General features: G+C 36.0%; 1 protein-coding gene across 2 annotated transcripts in view; it reads right to left on the bottom strand.

Moving 5' to 3' along the window:
• The window catches only part of btaf1 (BTAF1 RNA polymerase II, B-TFIID transcription factor-associated), an 85,121-nt gene that overhangs the window by 42,037 nt on the left and 26,993 nt on the right, over window positions 1-16,091 (bottom strand). For both annotated transcript variants that reach the window (XM_052027464.1, XM_052027465.1), the window contains exons 6-12: window positions 11,561-11,706; window positions 6,218-6,347; window positions 5,915-5,983; window positions 4,708-4,797; window positions 3,038-3,133; window positions 1,653-1,829; window positions 1,419-1,559 (exon numbers count right to left, since the gene is read on the bottom strand). In XM_052027464.1, coding sequence (XP_051883424.1) covers window positions 1,419-1,559; window positions 1,653-1,829; window positions 3,038-3,133; window positions 4,708-4,797; window positions 5,915-5,983; window positions 6,218-6,347; window positions 11,561-11,706 — 849 coding nt within the window. The remainder of the gene's footprint in view (window positions 1-1,418; window positions 1,560-1,652; window positions 1,830-3,037; window positions 3,134-4,707; window positions 4,798-5,914; window positions 5,984-6,217; window positions 6,348-11,560; window positions 11,707-16,091) is intronic.

Genomic DNA, 16,091 nt, shown 5'->3' with positions numbered 1-16,091 from the left:
CAGGAAGGAGAGACACAAAGCAGGAAGAGAAACAGCTGCTATATATGAATTGAGCATAAGAACATAGGAAAAAGCTTTAGCTTTTTGTCTGTCCTTCCAAAATGTCAATTACCGTGGAAAATTTAGTTCCTATTCAGTCACCCTGCAACTATGTTTCCACAACAGCAATGAGATCATGCCTGTTTACTTCTATTTGAGTGATTAATTTAGCATTCAGTTACAAGGCCCTAAATTTTATCTTTTTAGCATTTTTCTGTACTTCAACCTTTATCATTCCACAACTTTGTTTATGCTGCGCATTTATTTCAGTTATTATTTTTCTGATTTCTCTTCCTGCTTTGTCTCTCTCCTTTCTGAGAGACTGGAACTATATCTGAGGGAAATTTGATGGAAGTATACAAAATGATGAGGTGTTCTGGGTAGAATGGACCGTAGGGCTGATCCCTTTGGTGAAGGGCCAAAGACCAGAGGTTATAAGTATAAAATAAGAGGCAAGAGAATTAAGAATGACAAGAGGAAAAACTTTTTTTAAAAACAGAAGGTGGGGTTGGAATCTGGAATACAATGTGTCAACATGTGGTGGAGGTTGGTTCCATTGTGGAATTCAAGAGAATTGGCTAAATATACAGTGGAGGAAAATTTACAAGGCCATTTTGGAAGGGTTAGCAGATAGAACCAAAGAGTTGCTCTGGTAGAGAGCTGACACAGACACTATAGGTTGAATGGCCTCCTACAATGTAAACATTCTATGATTTGCAATACAACCTTGTTTCTTTGCAAGATAAAACTTGAACAGCTGCTATATATGAAATTGAGGTGATATATTACCACCACTGGTAGGAAGATGAATTTACAAAATAATAAATTAACAGAAGCATAAGAACATAGGAAAGTAAAAGACGTGTGACTAAAACAGGACAACTGAAAGTTTCTGATGGAAAGCGATTTGTGTTATTGCATCGACAGATGCACTTATACTTAGTCTGAGATTTGATAGATCCACTCTCTTCATGGGTAGATTCAACCACTCTCATCACCTCATGATGGGTAGGTAGTACAGTGAATTAATTGTAGAACATCCTTCTGAAGTAACAGCCAATGAAGAATGTAGAAACTGGACCTCTGGTTTACTTGCATTAAATCAACTGTAGTAACATTGAATTTTCAAAGGCAACTATAATCTGAAGCATCTATGGCTTTTTTTTAAAAAAGGTCCTCACAATCAAAGCTTGCATGTAATGAATGAAAATTTAAAAGACTGGTGGCCTCTCCAAATGTCACATTATAACCTAGACTAGATCTGAACATTTTTTTTTAGAAGTCACACAGCTTCATATTGCTTTTAAAAACAACTAAATGCAATTCTTGGCCGTTTCTATCTTAATATTCACTTGACACTTGAAAGATTTGGAACTAACCTCAGATGCCTGAAGTTGTACAAGATTTTCCACAACTGGTACAAGAGCAGCTGCTGCTACTGCACGAACATCATCATCCAAGTCCTGCAGGCCATCAATTATAGTGGGAAGGACTTTTGGTAGCAATGTATCAATCAAGTCCTGGAGCAAATTACAAATAATTTTATTACTACACGAGTCAAAACTTCTAAATTACTACAAGTGTTATAGTAATTAAAGAATATTGCAACTTACTTGCCGGATTGCCAAAGCATACTTTATTCCCAGAAGTCCACCATGTCTCACTTCCCACTGTTCTTGTGCCAGCAATTTTAATAAAACAACCACTGTTCCATGTACACCTCTCTCATTCATGTACTTTAACACAACTCCAAGAGTTTGAGCACAGGTTTCCCGTACAGGAGCCACGACCTTTAAAGGAAAATATTAATCAATTCCTACATGTTGTGGAGATTTCTTTGTCACCATACTACCTACCCACTCATATCCACCACTAATGCAGGCAGAGAAATGATCAAGCCCAAGGATATGACCACGGATAAAAATGTTATTACTCCTAATTTTTTCATATGATATACTTGATCAAAAAGGGAATAGATCCCTCTCTGGTCAAGTTCCTTTCCTTTTCCCAATTTTTTTTCTTTCTTTCAGATTAATTCACAAGATGAGATGTAGGCATCATTCTCAATGTTATCATTTATTCCCCTGAACCAAGTGGCTCGTTGGACAATATTAGAAGACACTTAAGAATCAGCCACATAGCCATGGGTCTCATTTTAGGCCACTGCTAGCAGGAATGACACATTTCTTTCTCTGACAGACACTAGTGAACCCAATGGGTTTTTAGGACATTCTGGTAGTTTCATGATCACCATAACCCTTGATAGCAGCTTTTTATTGCAGATTTTCTTAAGGAACAATTTAAATTTGAATTCAAGTTTCCGTATTATTAATTCAGGTGCCTGTATACTAATTCAGTAACCAATATCCTGATAATTGTTATGATAAAGGGTTACAGACCCAACACATTGACTCTTTCCACAGATGCTGCCTGACCTGCTGTGTTTTCCCAGCATTTTCTGTTTTTGTTTCAGATTTCCAGCATCTGCATTTATTTTGATTTTCAATCACCAATATGTTGCCTTACATCCAGACACAGAAATTCTACGTAAAGTGAAAAGCACAAATGACTTAACTGAGAAATTTACTTTGAGTTTAGGATGCCTTTCTTACTTTGAGTATTCTAATCACACTGGAAGCATGATCAGGATTTGTAATGGTTAGTCATAGAGTTAAAATAGTTTACCTTGAACAGGAATGTGTGCGAAGTTAAAACATCCCACTGAAAAAATTTAATAATTTGAACAAAGACAATGTACATAATTTAAGATGAAAATCTTCTTCCAAGTCAATATTCCTGGACCATAAAGCATACAATAACTATTTTGGACAATGGCTTTTAATCAGAGATCTGACCAATAAATAGCTGCTTCAGCAATTACTTAAAATAATAGAGGCCATACTACAAGTCTTTTAGAATAGCAACAGAAACTAATCATAGGTGTAAATTATTTTGATATATATTTATTCCTTGCCTTCTGAAATTATACACCACCTACCTCATCAGATACAAAATCTCCAAATCTGTCCAGTGCAAACACACAAAGCAGACGAATAGCCAAGTCCTCTAGCCATTCCTGGTGCTGTTGTTCGATCTTAAAAAAAATACATATTAAAAATACTGTTTCATAGACAAGTAACAAAATACTATTTCATAGATAAGCAGTAGGACTGCTAAAAACCATTTATTAGCCTGGATGATGTACATAGAGGCCTATGTAGAATTGAAATAGATCTTTTATCAACCACCACAAGTCTGGCATTATTAGGAGAAAAAAATTCTTGATACCATAAATTAAGATTTATTCACCAATATTTCCAAACATGCTGCCATAATAAGATGATAATTTTGCTTTCAGGGGTTTTCCTAGAATCACATTCAGAACGTGAACAATGTTCTTGAACCACTAGTAGTGATTTAATACAATTATGCACTGGCTTTTATTACCTTGAAAACACAAGTGAACCAGTCAGGCATTTGTGACATTCTAGCAGCTTTAAATTTTTAAAAAATATTCTAAATTTTAAAATAAAAATCACATTTTTAAACTGCCAAAATAGAAATTATTAACAAGGCCCCTGGACTCTCAGTAATGGTAACACGGCAACTACACAACCACATTAAATACCTTTAATAACTTACTACCCACAACCACCTACCAAGATGAGAGGCAGAAATATGGAGAAAGAGCAAAAGCAATAAACAATATAAATGTACAGAAGAGGACAGAAGATAAGCACAAGTAAGGGAGATTATAATTTAACCAGACATTAACAATCCTGCGAGAAAAAATTCTTCTGCAGTTCTTTCACTAATATTTTAGATTAGTGACCATGAGTATAGCCACAGGATTTCCAATAGTTTTATTTAACTCTAATGACACTGTTGAATTCCATAATTTAAAAGGTTCACTTCTAGGAATATTCTTTTTATTCATTTAGACTTTGCTTTCACGTCAATCATTATGTTTTTAAGGATATGCAAAGCTCTCCTTAGCCTTAGTGCTGATTAAGAATTCTTTCTTCTGCAGCAGATTCCAAAACATCTTTCCTACAATGATACATAACAAACTGAACCCTTCAAATTGGGTACTAACATAAAACTACCAGCATTAGACTACTTCAGCACAATCTAATAGTATTATGACCCATGCATTTTGAATGGTCACATTAAGGCTCAGTTTTAATTCTGATGAATTACTTCTGGAATGCAGTCGCTGTTAAAAAGATAATTAATATAAGCAACTTGCACAAAGCAAAATCCCAAAATGCCAATGAAATAAATAATGAATTATCTGTATTGATAATATTTTATTTTAAATAACAATCTTACGTATCCTCAAGTATTGAGCATGTGACACAGAAAGTCTTTAATAGATTTATAATATTGTAATTGCATGCACAAACTTTGAAATCATGGTCCATCAAAAAAAATGAAAGTTAACAAAGTGTGCAAGTCATACCCACATTTTCTGAGAGACACAAGAGACTGCAAATGCTGGGATCTAGAGCAAAAAACAAGCTGCTGAAGAAACTCAGCAAGTTGAGCAGCATCTGTTGGACCCTGATACAGCATCTAGAGCCAAAACATCTACAAATCATTTCCAAGGATGCTACTCAACCCACTGAGTTCCTCCAGCATTTTGTTTTTTGTTCCACATTTTCTTACCTCTTCTAAAGTGCTGTCTCCAATTTTACCTCCACTTTTCCCATGTGCCTTCAATATCTCTCTCAGCCCAGTTCCTGCACCATGACGAACCTGATAGCAAAAAAAAACAAGTAAACAGATGTAACATGATCCAATGATTCATTTTTCAATTTATAGCACATATTTAATGCTGTTGGAATAGATTACTTACAGGTCTCTAACATAACTAGGTAGCAGTTAAACACAAATGGCTGTTCTGTGATCTCTGGAACCCAATGCAAATTATTCCAAAGTGAGAAAAGATGACGACTTTGGCTTTTTAAAATGCTCTTGGACATCGTTAATGATTTTAGCTCCCATGAGCCATTAAGTCATGACACAAAGTAAGTGAAATATAGCGACAAAAATGGAGCTGGGTATTTGCACTCTAAAGTTGAGTTAGGGTCCACTGAAAAGACAAGGTAGAGAACTAAACGAATATATTCAAAAATCCTTCATCCTAATATTTTTTGCTTGTGATATGCCTACTACAAACATGAAGCATCATTATTTAAAAATTCTAAAATTTCAAACTGCATGTATTTAAAATTTTATTTGAATCAAATTACTTCAACATTCAACTTTAAAACTGCATTTTAAATTCATGCATGCAGTTGGAAAATCCTACTTTCAACATAGATCAATTCCTTATTCCCACATACACCATTGACTTGTTTGCATTAAACTACTGAAAGGAGAGAACGTGATGGAAATGCGAGTAAGAAGTTCAAACTTTACAAAAGAACTCTACAAAAAGAAAACCTAGACCTAAAAATCTGGCAAGCATAATTTCTTGCATTATCCATTCTTAAGTCCCATTGGACATTAATTTCAAAATATGATACTTGAGTAACTTAACCTAACATCGTGTTAGCTGTATAGACAGGGACATCTGCACTTGAACTGACACTGCACAAACAATCTCGATATCTCAAGAGGTACACAAACATGTAAACAGCATTTTTCCCAACCCAATTTTGGCTGGTGCACCTGCTTCATGGGGAATTTATTACTTGTGATCTTGGCGGTATTACTTCCTGTAACCAACAAAAAAAAACAGTAACATACTATTTGATGGTAAATTAGAATAATAGTTCTGATTTGAGTTTAAAGTAATATTATGCAGATAAAGTAGTGCAGCATTTGACTGTGAATAAATCTACAGGACTTATAACAAGAATTATCTTACCTCCCATGAAGGGTTGAAAAGATCATTGCAAAGTTCTTCACAAAAGCTTTCCAATGGCCATTCATTTGACTGAGTGGAAACATTGTTTGTTAATACACATTCTATCATGATTGGTAAATCATTAAATGAATCAATCATTTGTGAAATATCTTAACAATTATTTAAGCAGATTCAGCGAATAAGGGGTTTTAAAATCCTTCCTTTTATTCTAGCATTATGAATTGGAAACACCAAATTAGAAAATTTTACCCACTGTTCAATCACTGCACATAATTCTAAATATCACAAATATTTTCATCTCACCTCATCAAACAAGGAAGAATTGTCAAGAATATTGTCTATCAACACTTTTGATTCAGTCGCTGCTTGTTCAATAACAACATTTGCAAGTTTTCTGCGTTTTTCTTCTGGCTCCCCATCAACATTATCATTGCTGTAAAATAAAGATCGGCAAAGCTATTTTAGTTGCATTTTCTCATTTCAGTTAGGCATATTCATTAATTTTGTATGCAATTATTTGAAGTTAAGTTAGAGCAAACAAAGGCGTTTTTAGTAGTACAAAATCTTTCCCTACTACTCTTGTTGAGAGATTTTGCTTACGGATAGTGTTTTATAAGTTAGCCTAGAAAATATGCTGCACTCATGAAACAATCTTTTGTTCTAATATAGATTTGGAAATGTTGAGTAAATGGATTCAGTCTTCATAAGTGTATAGATATGAGGCAAACTGGATAACACCAGAAAAAAAATTAAGGAAATATTACTTGCATAATTGTTTATGAAAATTCTGAAATACAATACTTAATGGATATGCAGTGTGAACTGGATCAGCAGAATGCATTCATTAGGCACTATGGGTGCCATGTTGGTTCCAAAATGTTGCACATATACATTAAGTATCAGAGGGCAAACTGCTGTGAGCTTGTTTTTTTGGGGCGGGGGGGGGGGGGGGTGGCGGTTGGTGGAGGCAGGGGTGAAGAACAAGGAGAGGATCTGTATGGAAGGGATGCAAAACAAAGCTTTTCAGTCTACACGTGGCAATAATAAACTAATTACCAATTTCATTCAACATGAAACTCCCTGTTCCTACACTGGAATCAATGAAGTAGGTTAATCCCACATCAGTATCAAAGTTAGCCCACCAAATCTAAAAGCTAAAATTTCTTAAATTTTTAAAAGTGGTCGTGACCTCACTCTTGCCATTCTAAAAATAATTTTGGCTATATTAGACTTTATTGCTTAAGTATCAAAGTTGCAAATTTCTTGGCCGTTACACAAGTTTAAATCTATTTATTTTGATACCAGCTACCATCATTCCTGTTTAAGAAATTGTAACTTGCAACAAACAAAATGTGCCAATCTGTATAATTATGGCAAGCCTGCAAATATAATCAGTTGAAACAAACAGGCAATATCATGCATAAACAACAATGTGTCCAATTCCTGGAACAATCAGTGACCAAATCAGAAGTTGGTGGGTTAAAAAATTTCTGGTTTTAAAGATTCACTGAAAAAGTCAAAATGCAAGGCTAACTTGTTTCATGGAAAGCACTTCCTGTGCTGCTGCAGAAGGTGCCACATCTGCCATTTTACATTTTCACTTTCCACCATTCTAGACCCCAAACACACTTTCCAGCTGAAAAAGCAATTTGCACAATTGTCTCCACAATGGATAGGGTAAATTCTTTATGGAGCACTCCATTTGGTCCACAAGTGTGACTGAGCTTTTGGCTGCCTATTCCTTACGTTCTCCATTGCACTCCCAACTCCGACCTCTGCAACTTCTGGCTGCTACTCTTTTCCAAAGAAGAGTGACACAAGTTCAAGAAAAAGCACCTCATCTTCAGATTGAGGACTCTGCAGCCTTTTGCACTCACCTTTTCAGCTGAGTCAACCATTTCAGTTTATGTAGATCTTCAACATTTGTGTTTCATTTCAGATTTTCAATTTGCTCCATATTTTGCTCCTTAAATTTCTGTTAATGATTCTTCTCCAATTCATATCACCTCAAGGATTCTTTGTTTCTTATCCTATTACTACCCTCTCACTTTGCACTGTTATCCTCTTGGTCACATAACTTTTCCTGCAATTTATCTTATCACAGACCTGTCCCTTTACTCCCCTTACACTTTTCTTTGCATTTTACAACTTGCTTAGCTCTAATCATTCCCAGAAAAGTCACACTAGGCTGAAATGTCTGGGCCATATCCTGGGTAAACCAGCAGTTCCTCACAATGCCATCAAGTTTTGTGAACTACCAGCACTGACCTTTGTAAATGTAAGCAAAATTGGCACTTCAGTATGTATATATTTACAGGCAAAATTCATACTTTTGTTGACTGAATTTTGTCAGCTATTCTGCTCATAAGCTTGCTGAGATTTCCCAGCAATTACTCTGGGGTATCTGTGAGAAAGAAAGGCCTGTTCCACCTATTTATTTATTGTAAGTAACTAAAACCATTATTTCAGGTGATTTTAAAAAAATGTTCATTTATTTCACTTTTAAATCATTTACTTAATTTAAATGAGCTTTTGAATGCTTCTTAATACTGCAAACACAGGTGGCAATCTGGTTGTAAAACAAGTCATCTTTTCTCTTCGATGCTCTCACCGATAGCAAAGTAATATAGTAATTAAATTTGGAATAATAGGTTATGCAGCTGTAAGCAAGATCTGTTGGTCTACAAGAACCTTCCGTGACTACTCCCCTAGAATTAAAATGGCAGTTAAAATTAATTCTCATTGTCTAGCTTTTTACCAGATATAATTTTACCTACTTACAATACTTTAAATACACATTCAATTGCTCAATTAGATCATGTATAAACACATTCACCTTCAGCTTTTCTTCCCAATCTACCACTTTTGAATCGCTTGCAATCAATATTGACACATCCTCCCTTGTACCACAGAAATATCTCTGTTCACAATACTTATAACATAGTGAAAGCTAAAAAAAATTCTGTTTGGCTGAACTACTGTTACCATTTTCCCTCACAGTTAGCAGAGCTTTATAAACCCTTCTTCAAATTGGTCCTCTCCAAATATCCCTCTTCTTTGCCAGAAGGCATCAACTGTTTATAATGGCTCCACAACAACCTTTCATACTCGCATGGCCATTCTTTATAGTAAGAACATAAGATGTAGGAGTAGGCCATCTGGCCCGTTGAGCCTGCTCCGCCATTCAATAACATCATGGCTGATCTCGCTGTGGAATCAGATCCACCTACCTGCCTTTTCCGCATAACCCTTAACTCCCCTACTATGCAAAAATCTGTGTCTTAAATATATTTAAAGAGGTAGCCTCCATTGCTTCCCTGGGCAGAGAATTCCACAGATTCACTACTCTCTGGGAAAAGCAGTTTCTCCTCATCTCTGTCCTAAATCTATTCCCCCAAATCTTGAGGCTATGTCCCCTAGTTCTAATCTCACCTACCAGTGGAAACAACCTTCCTGCCTTGAGTTTATCTACCCCTTTCATAATTTTATATGTTTCTTTAAGGTTCCCTCTCATTCTTCTGAATTGCAGCGAGTATAATCCCAGGCAACTTGATCTCTCCTCATAGGCTAATCCCCTTGTCTCCGGAACCAACCTGGTGAACCTCCTCTGCACTGCCTCCAAAGCCAGTATATCTTTCCTCAAGTAAGGAGACCAGAACTGCACGTGGTAGTTCAGGTATGGCCTCACCGGTACACTGTGATAAGACTATTGAACAGTTCCCTTATGCGGTGAGATGGACAATGACCTCACAATCTACCTTGTTGTGACCTTGCACCTTATTGCACTGCACTTTCTCTGTAGCTGTGACACGTTGCTCTGTACTGTTATTGTTTTTACCTGTACTACCTCAATGTAACTGCACTGTGTAATGAATTGACCTGTACGATCAGTATGCAAGACAAGTTTTTCACTGTACCTCAGTACAAGTGACAATAATAAACCAATACCAATAAAATTGCAATATAATCTCCCAACTTTTACATTCTATGTCCTGACCCATGAAGACAAGCACATTACCCTGTCTACTTGTAGGAACAATAAAATGCCACAAATATTGCTTGATGTAACTGTGATGTACAGTACAGGACCTTCGGCCCACAACGTCTGTACTGACCATGATGCCAATTTGAACTAATTGGTAATTGGTTTATTATTGTCGCATGTGCCGAGATACAGTGAAATACTGTCTCTCGGCACATCCAGCATGGTAGTGTAGCAGTTAGCGTAACGCTATTACAGCGCCAGAGACCCGGGTTCAATTCCCGCCACTGTCTGTAAGGAGTTCGTATGTTCTCCCTGTGTCTGCGTGGGTTTCCTCCGGGTGCTCCAGTTTCCTCCCACATTCCAAATAAAGACGTATGGGTTAGGAAGTTGTGGCTATGCTATGGTGGCGACACTTCTGGGCTGCCCCGAGAACACTCTACGCAAAGGATCATTTCACTGTGTGTTTCGACGTACATGTGACTAATAAAGATATCTTATCTTATAGTTGTAGCATAACTTCCCTGCTCTTAAATTCAATCCCTCTAGCAATGAAGGCAGCCATTTGCTTTCTTGATAACCTGTTGCAGCTGCAAACCAAACTTTTGCAATTCATGCACAAGCACTCCCAAGTCCCTTTGCACAAAAGCATGCTGCAATCTTTCATTATTTAATTAATATTCTGATCTTCTATTTTTCCTTGCAAAGTGGACGACCTCACATTTACCAAAATTGCACTCCATATAAATCCTGACAGTGACTGTTGGTGGTCTATTTGAATGGCTTGGGTGCTGGAAAAACTGCAACTACCAACAACTGCAATTCTGACCTCTCACAAATTAGGTGCATATGTTCTTTGCAGCTGGAATCAATGCAAAAAGTCACAAGTTAATTTTGGCTTTCACTGATTGGGTAATTTTGGCTAATTTTTTCGTCTAATGTCAGAATAGTTGCTAACATGAGCTAAACTCAGTATAGATGAAATCAAACCCATCTGAATCTGTGTTCTTCATATAAATGCTAGCTTCTTATTAAGCGAAACACAGATATCCTAGGTTCAGTTCTTCCTGTTTCTGAATGAAAGTTTACAAGTACAAATCCCATTTAAACAAAATCTCCCATTAGCTTTTCCCATTTACTGAGTAAATTAAGCCCCGCCTCCAAAAACAACTTTTAGGTATAACAAGCTAGATGCATCATAAGCTGTAGTGCATTATAGTTTCTAAAGCTGTAGGTTTAATTTAAAGAATACCTAAAATAGTGTTAAAAAATTCAGTTCCTTTGGAACAGTGTGTTCAGATAACTATTGTGTTTGGCTCAAATGGCACATCTCAGAGTAAAGCAAGAAATTTCCAGCATGGCATATAAATTGGTGCAAAGAAATACTAATTATATTTCATGTCTTCCATAATGAAACAGAGTTCAAAATATAATCAGTTAACATTTCAGTATTTGAAAATTGATTCTAGTTTCTATAGTGAACAAAAAAGTACTGCTAAAAATTGAAAATTCTGCAATGGAATTTTGCCAGCACAGATGTTACAAAATTAAATCTTAAACTACAATGCCATGTTATAAGATCAATCTACGGCTTTGTCATTTATTATTAACTATTAGCATTATTCACCACAATTTAAAACATTGCAAGGAAATATTGCACATACCATTTTTCACTGTTTGCATTTCCTTCTGTGGTATCTCTGGATCGCTGCTTAGCAAACAGCTTAGCCATCCTCTTTGCTTTATTTTTCTGCCTACTGCTCATTCCTGGTTGAAATTCAGCTTCTATTAGATCAGCAGCCTGAACAAGCTACAAAAAGTGAGGGAAACATGTTAACCAGCATGACAGTCATGATCACAATATATACAGTGCTGGCAAACAAAGCATTTTATATAATTAGTCATAATTATGTTGTACAACAAACAATTTTTAGTCTAGTTTTATTTTATCTTTAAAATTTCAAATTGATAGTTTTCATCTTTTTCAAAAAAGAAACCAAAGGCTGTTTTGCCAGGGCAGTGTAAAATTCTGATGTCAACATACAATCTGATTTGCCTACATATGGCCAAAGAAAATTAAACAATCTGGTAATAAAATTACCCCAATTGCAACACTGATTGAAAATGGCTGCAGAAATGCAAGTGGCACACTGTTTGATGTGCAGTTAAGTCTCACAGCCTATGAAGTCTATAGTTTCAATCATGGTCAATGTGAATTTAATTTCTCTGTGAGAGCAGTGGTAAGTAGGTTTTGCAGTGCTTGAGCTAAAGAGAATAAATATCAATTGAGTATCTTGCCTCACAACTACTATGCAACAATAATAAGTTACAACTGTAGACTGTTCTGCATGGATTTCGAGTAGAACATGTTTTTCTTGCTCAACAATTCAGAGTTGAATAACAAGCCCTCCCAAATCCATATGCAAGATCTAATTATGAATGAACAGATTCCATTATTTCATATTTGCATTATTTTAAGTTCCATAACACTCCAGAAAGTAAAAGAAAACAAGAAAGAAATTTAAAGTAGTTGACGAATTACATTCTTTTAACATTAGAGACTTCTAGCAAATCGATTAGATGTTGTTCTGCAGGTGCCCTCCAGGAACCTTCAAAAGTTTACTTCTTTAATAGATTAGAAAGAACAGCAAATCCAAGTTTTTTTGATTTATAATGCTTCAATTCTACCTCTGATTGATATGATAATTTCCTAATTAAAATTTACTCCTTTATTGTAGAGGTGCCTACAAATGCAAAAGAACAGAAACCAAATTCCTTCTCATTTGTATAAAACAGAGTAAGATTTGTATGGGAGAACTTTAATAGAACTCCTGGAAATTAGTATTGTGATCTCATGTCATCAAAATTAATTTTTTCAACCCAAAGGCATCAGAATGGAATAAGGGCAAGTAAACCACATTTTTGTACCTCAAGGCATGCTGTGCACAGTCTATGTGCAATCTCAGCCAAGAGTACAGAGACATTGAATGCTATACCTATACCTTCCTGAAGAAAAGGAAATGTTACCCCAAACTATCCATTTTCTAGCAACAGCTCACATCAGCACTGGTAGAGACCTTGCACAATATAACTACCCATGACGTGATGATGGTTATATAGCCTGATTATGAAGTTGAAAATGAAAACTTAATTTGACAAAATTCTCATATTTTGTGATGTCTATATATATATATATATATATATATATATATATAGATAGATAGAGATATAAAAATCGCACTCAAGTTAACTGATCCCAATTGCTGATGCTCAGGTATTTCAATTGTTAAAGCTATATTCCAGTGGGAATGTAACAATCGAAGGTAGAAAGGCAAGGATCCATATAAGACATTTAGTCTCATGTGGATCCTTACCTTCAATTTTTTTGGTCCCCATCTGCTAGATTAAGTCTCTTGGTTGAAGCAGAATAATATTCCAAGAACAGGAGTTCACGGTTGGAGGCAATTAAGCACAGTTTCCAAAACCAGAAAAACATGGAAATTGAAGTGCCCACCATCAAGGATGATCTCAGTAACTGGATACTTGTGTACATCTATAATTAGATTCAACATCACCAGTGACCATTTGGTGAAAGTTCTGGGTAGAAACAAGGCTACAAACACAAGCGTTTTGGTAGCAACATGTGGCATTGGCAGCAACCTTCTGGATTTATGAGTAGCTATCAAATACCTTAACGCGCCAGAACTTTCAAACTGTACACTTGTAGACTGTGATTATTGTTGGAAAACAATATTGGAAACACTACTGGTGTTCTCAAATTTCTTACATTTCTACTAAGTTAATTTCCATCGATCTTTAAACTGCTTACAGAAATTACTTTGGGCAAATGTCCCTTTTTTAAAATCTATAATTAAATGAACAATTTGAGATCAGATAATAGACACACCACAAAAGAAAACTTAGGACTTTTATTGGTTTAAGAACATTTACAAATCCTATTCCCACTACAGCAGTGGAAATATCTTGCACACAGTCACAATCACTCTTAGCAATCAGGTTATAAACTGTGGTTCCACATCTAGATGGACCAATCCGCCAACCTAAAATATGCTTAATGGCACTTTAGTTTAGTTCAGAACATTTTGCCTTGAATTAGTAACTGGAAGAAAGGCAGGCAAATGCACATCTACCTAATAATCCTACTGCTCTCAATTATTTGAAGACTGTTGTGGAAGATTTTTGAGTATTAAATAAATAGTTGTATTAATCAGCATTCAAGAACAGACTGCATGGCATAAGAAAACTAATAAACCTTTAGAGCAGAATGCTGGAATAAATCTGTGTTCATTCTCTTGATGAATATATTAAGGGCTAAGTGCCATCACACTGAGCAAGGGAAATAGAAAATAGTCACTTAGCAGTTTAACACATATGGAGCATCCAAATGAATGGCAAATAGGAGGTATTCTCAAATTGGAAAAAAAAAATCACACAGGATGCGGGCTAATCCCTAATGCTAAGCCACGTTCAGCAACGATGCTGCATTTTTCTAATGTCCAGCTTGCAACATTTAAAGTACCAGAATAATTCTGAAGTTTGCAAAAGTTAGAATATATAAAAACAGATTTCTGCAGGTGAGGCAACAGTGGTGGAAAGAGAAACAGAGTTAATGCTTCAGATGAGAGAGTCTTCATTAGAAGGGCGAAGTTCTCATGGCCTTCAACCTGAAACATTAACTCGGTTCTCCTTTCCACTGATGTTGCCTCGGCTGCTGTGTACTTCTAGCATTTTCTATTTTTGTTTCAGATTTCCAGTATGTGCAGTTTTTTTTGGATTTTCAAGTTTGAATATATGCCGTTTATGATGGCAAGAGCATGTACAATGCAAAATGGGGGCACCTTGTAAAATAAATAAAAATTAGAACTGCTCATACAAATTACGGAGAGTAGAAATAAAATGAAATTTCTACAGTGACTCTTTTTCAATAAAAGAGGGCAGTGGGCTAATTCCATTTGTTAGAAAAGTGGGAAGGAAAGTCACAAATGTCTAAAAGATCAGTTTAGAAGATAAACACAGTCCACCAAAATTTGGGGAGGATTATGACAGGAGAGGGATATAGTTCTGAATTTTAAATAAAGCAAGGTGACCCAATTGTTAAGTGTACCGATTAGGTTATAAATTTATAATATGAATTTATGGTTTTGTCAAAGCCTACTAGCACAGTGAAAATGAGACAGCAACTGAAAACATTTTGAAAAATACTTTAATTGCCCTAAATACAAAATACTGCAGATATTAAAAATCTGAACAGAAAATACTAAAAATTCAGAACCAGTCAGGAGCATCTATGGGGACAACAGAAAAGCCAGACTTGTTTGAATGTGAATCTTTTTGTCTTGCAGACTGTTTACACTTGGGGGCGAAAAAAAACCAGCAGTTTTGCACATGCCCAAAACACACCCACCTCTGCCTCATGGCTACTTTTCTTGCTCTTTCGAAATTAAGAGTTCTTGATTAAGAGCCTAGATCTCCTTCAATTAAAAGTTTGGAAGACCAAAGTCATCATCTTCACTCAAAAAAAAGTCCTGTGCCATTGACTACAGATTATTTGCAACCTTCGCATCATACTTGACTCACAGATTAGCTTTGAGCCAGCAGTCAGCACAATCACCAAAACCACCTATTTCCACCTCAGTAATAACGCCTAATGCTATCCTGACTTCAGCTCATCAATTAAAGAAACCCTATTAGGAAATTGTGCAAAGTCAATTTGGAAACCTCAGTTCAGATCAAAACCACAATGGGTTGAATTTCACTGAATTGGGCCTGCCACCCATAATTTCTGTTCCCATATCCAAATTGACTTTGTCCAGATGCAGAGGCTTATCTTGTTACCACTAAGCACCCTGGCCTCATGCAGTGTGGCCTGTGTAGCAGAAGGGCCTCCACTGGCAGACAAAGAGATCCCATCCCCAAGCTTATTCACAAATGAGCTACCAAAAAAAACTTGAAAACAAAGTACTGGCAATATTCACCAGGTCAAATAGCAACTGTGGAGAAGGAATTAACATTTCTGGTAGATGGCCCTTTGTTTCAGATTCACCAGCATTCAGAAAAGTTAGAAGTGGCATGTTTTTAGTTGCTGAGGACAAGAGATGATGAGAACAAAGGGAAGGCCTGTGTTATGATAAAGACCAAGAGAAAGTGGTTGACAAAAAATGTTTGACAGAGGGG

Source organism: Pristis pectinata, chromosome 12 (genome assembly GCF_009764475.1).
Source record: "Pristis pectinata isolate sPriPec2 chromosome 12, sPriPec2.1.pri, whole genome shotgun sequence".
Lineage (NCBI taxonomy): Eukaryota > Metazoa > Chordata > Chondrichthyes > Rhinopristiformes > Pristidae > Pristis > Pristis pectinata.
This window is presented reverse-complemented; position numbering and strand designations above follow the sequence as displayed.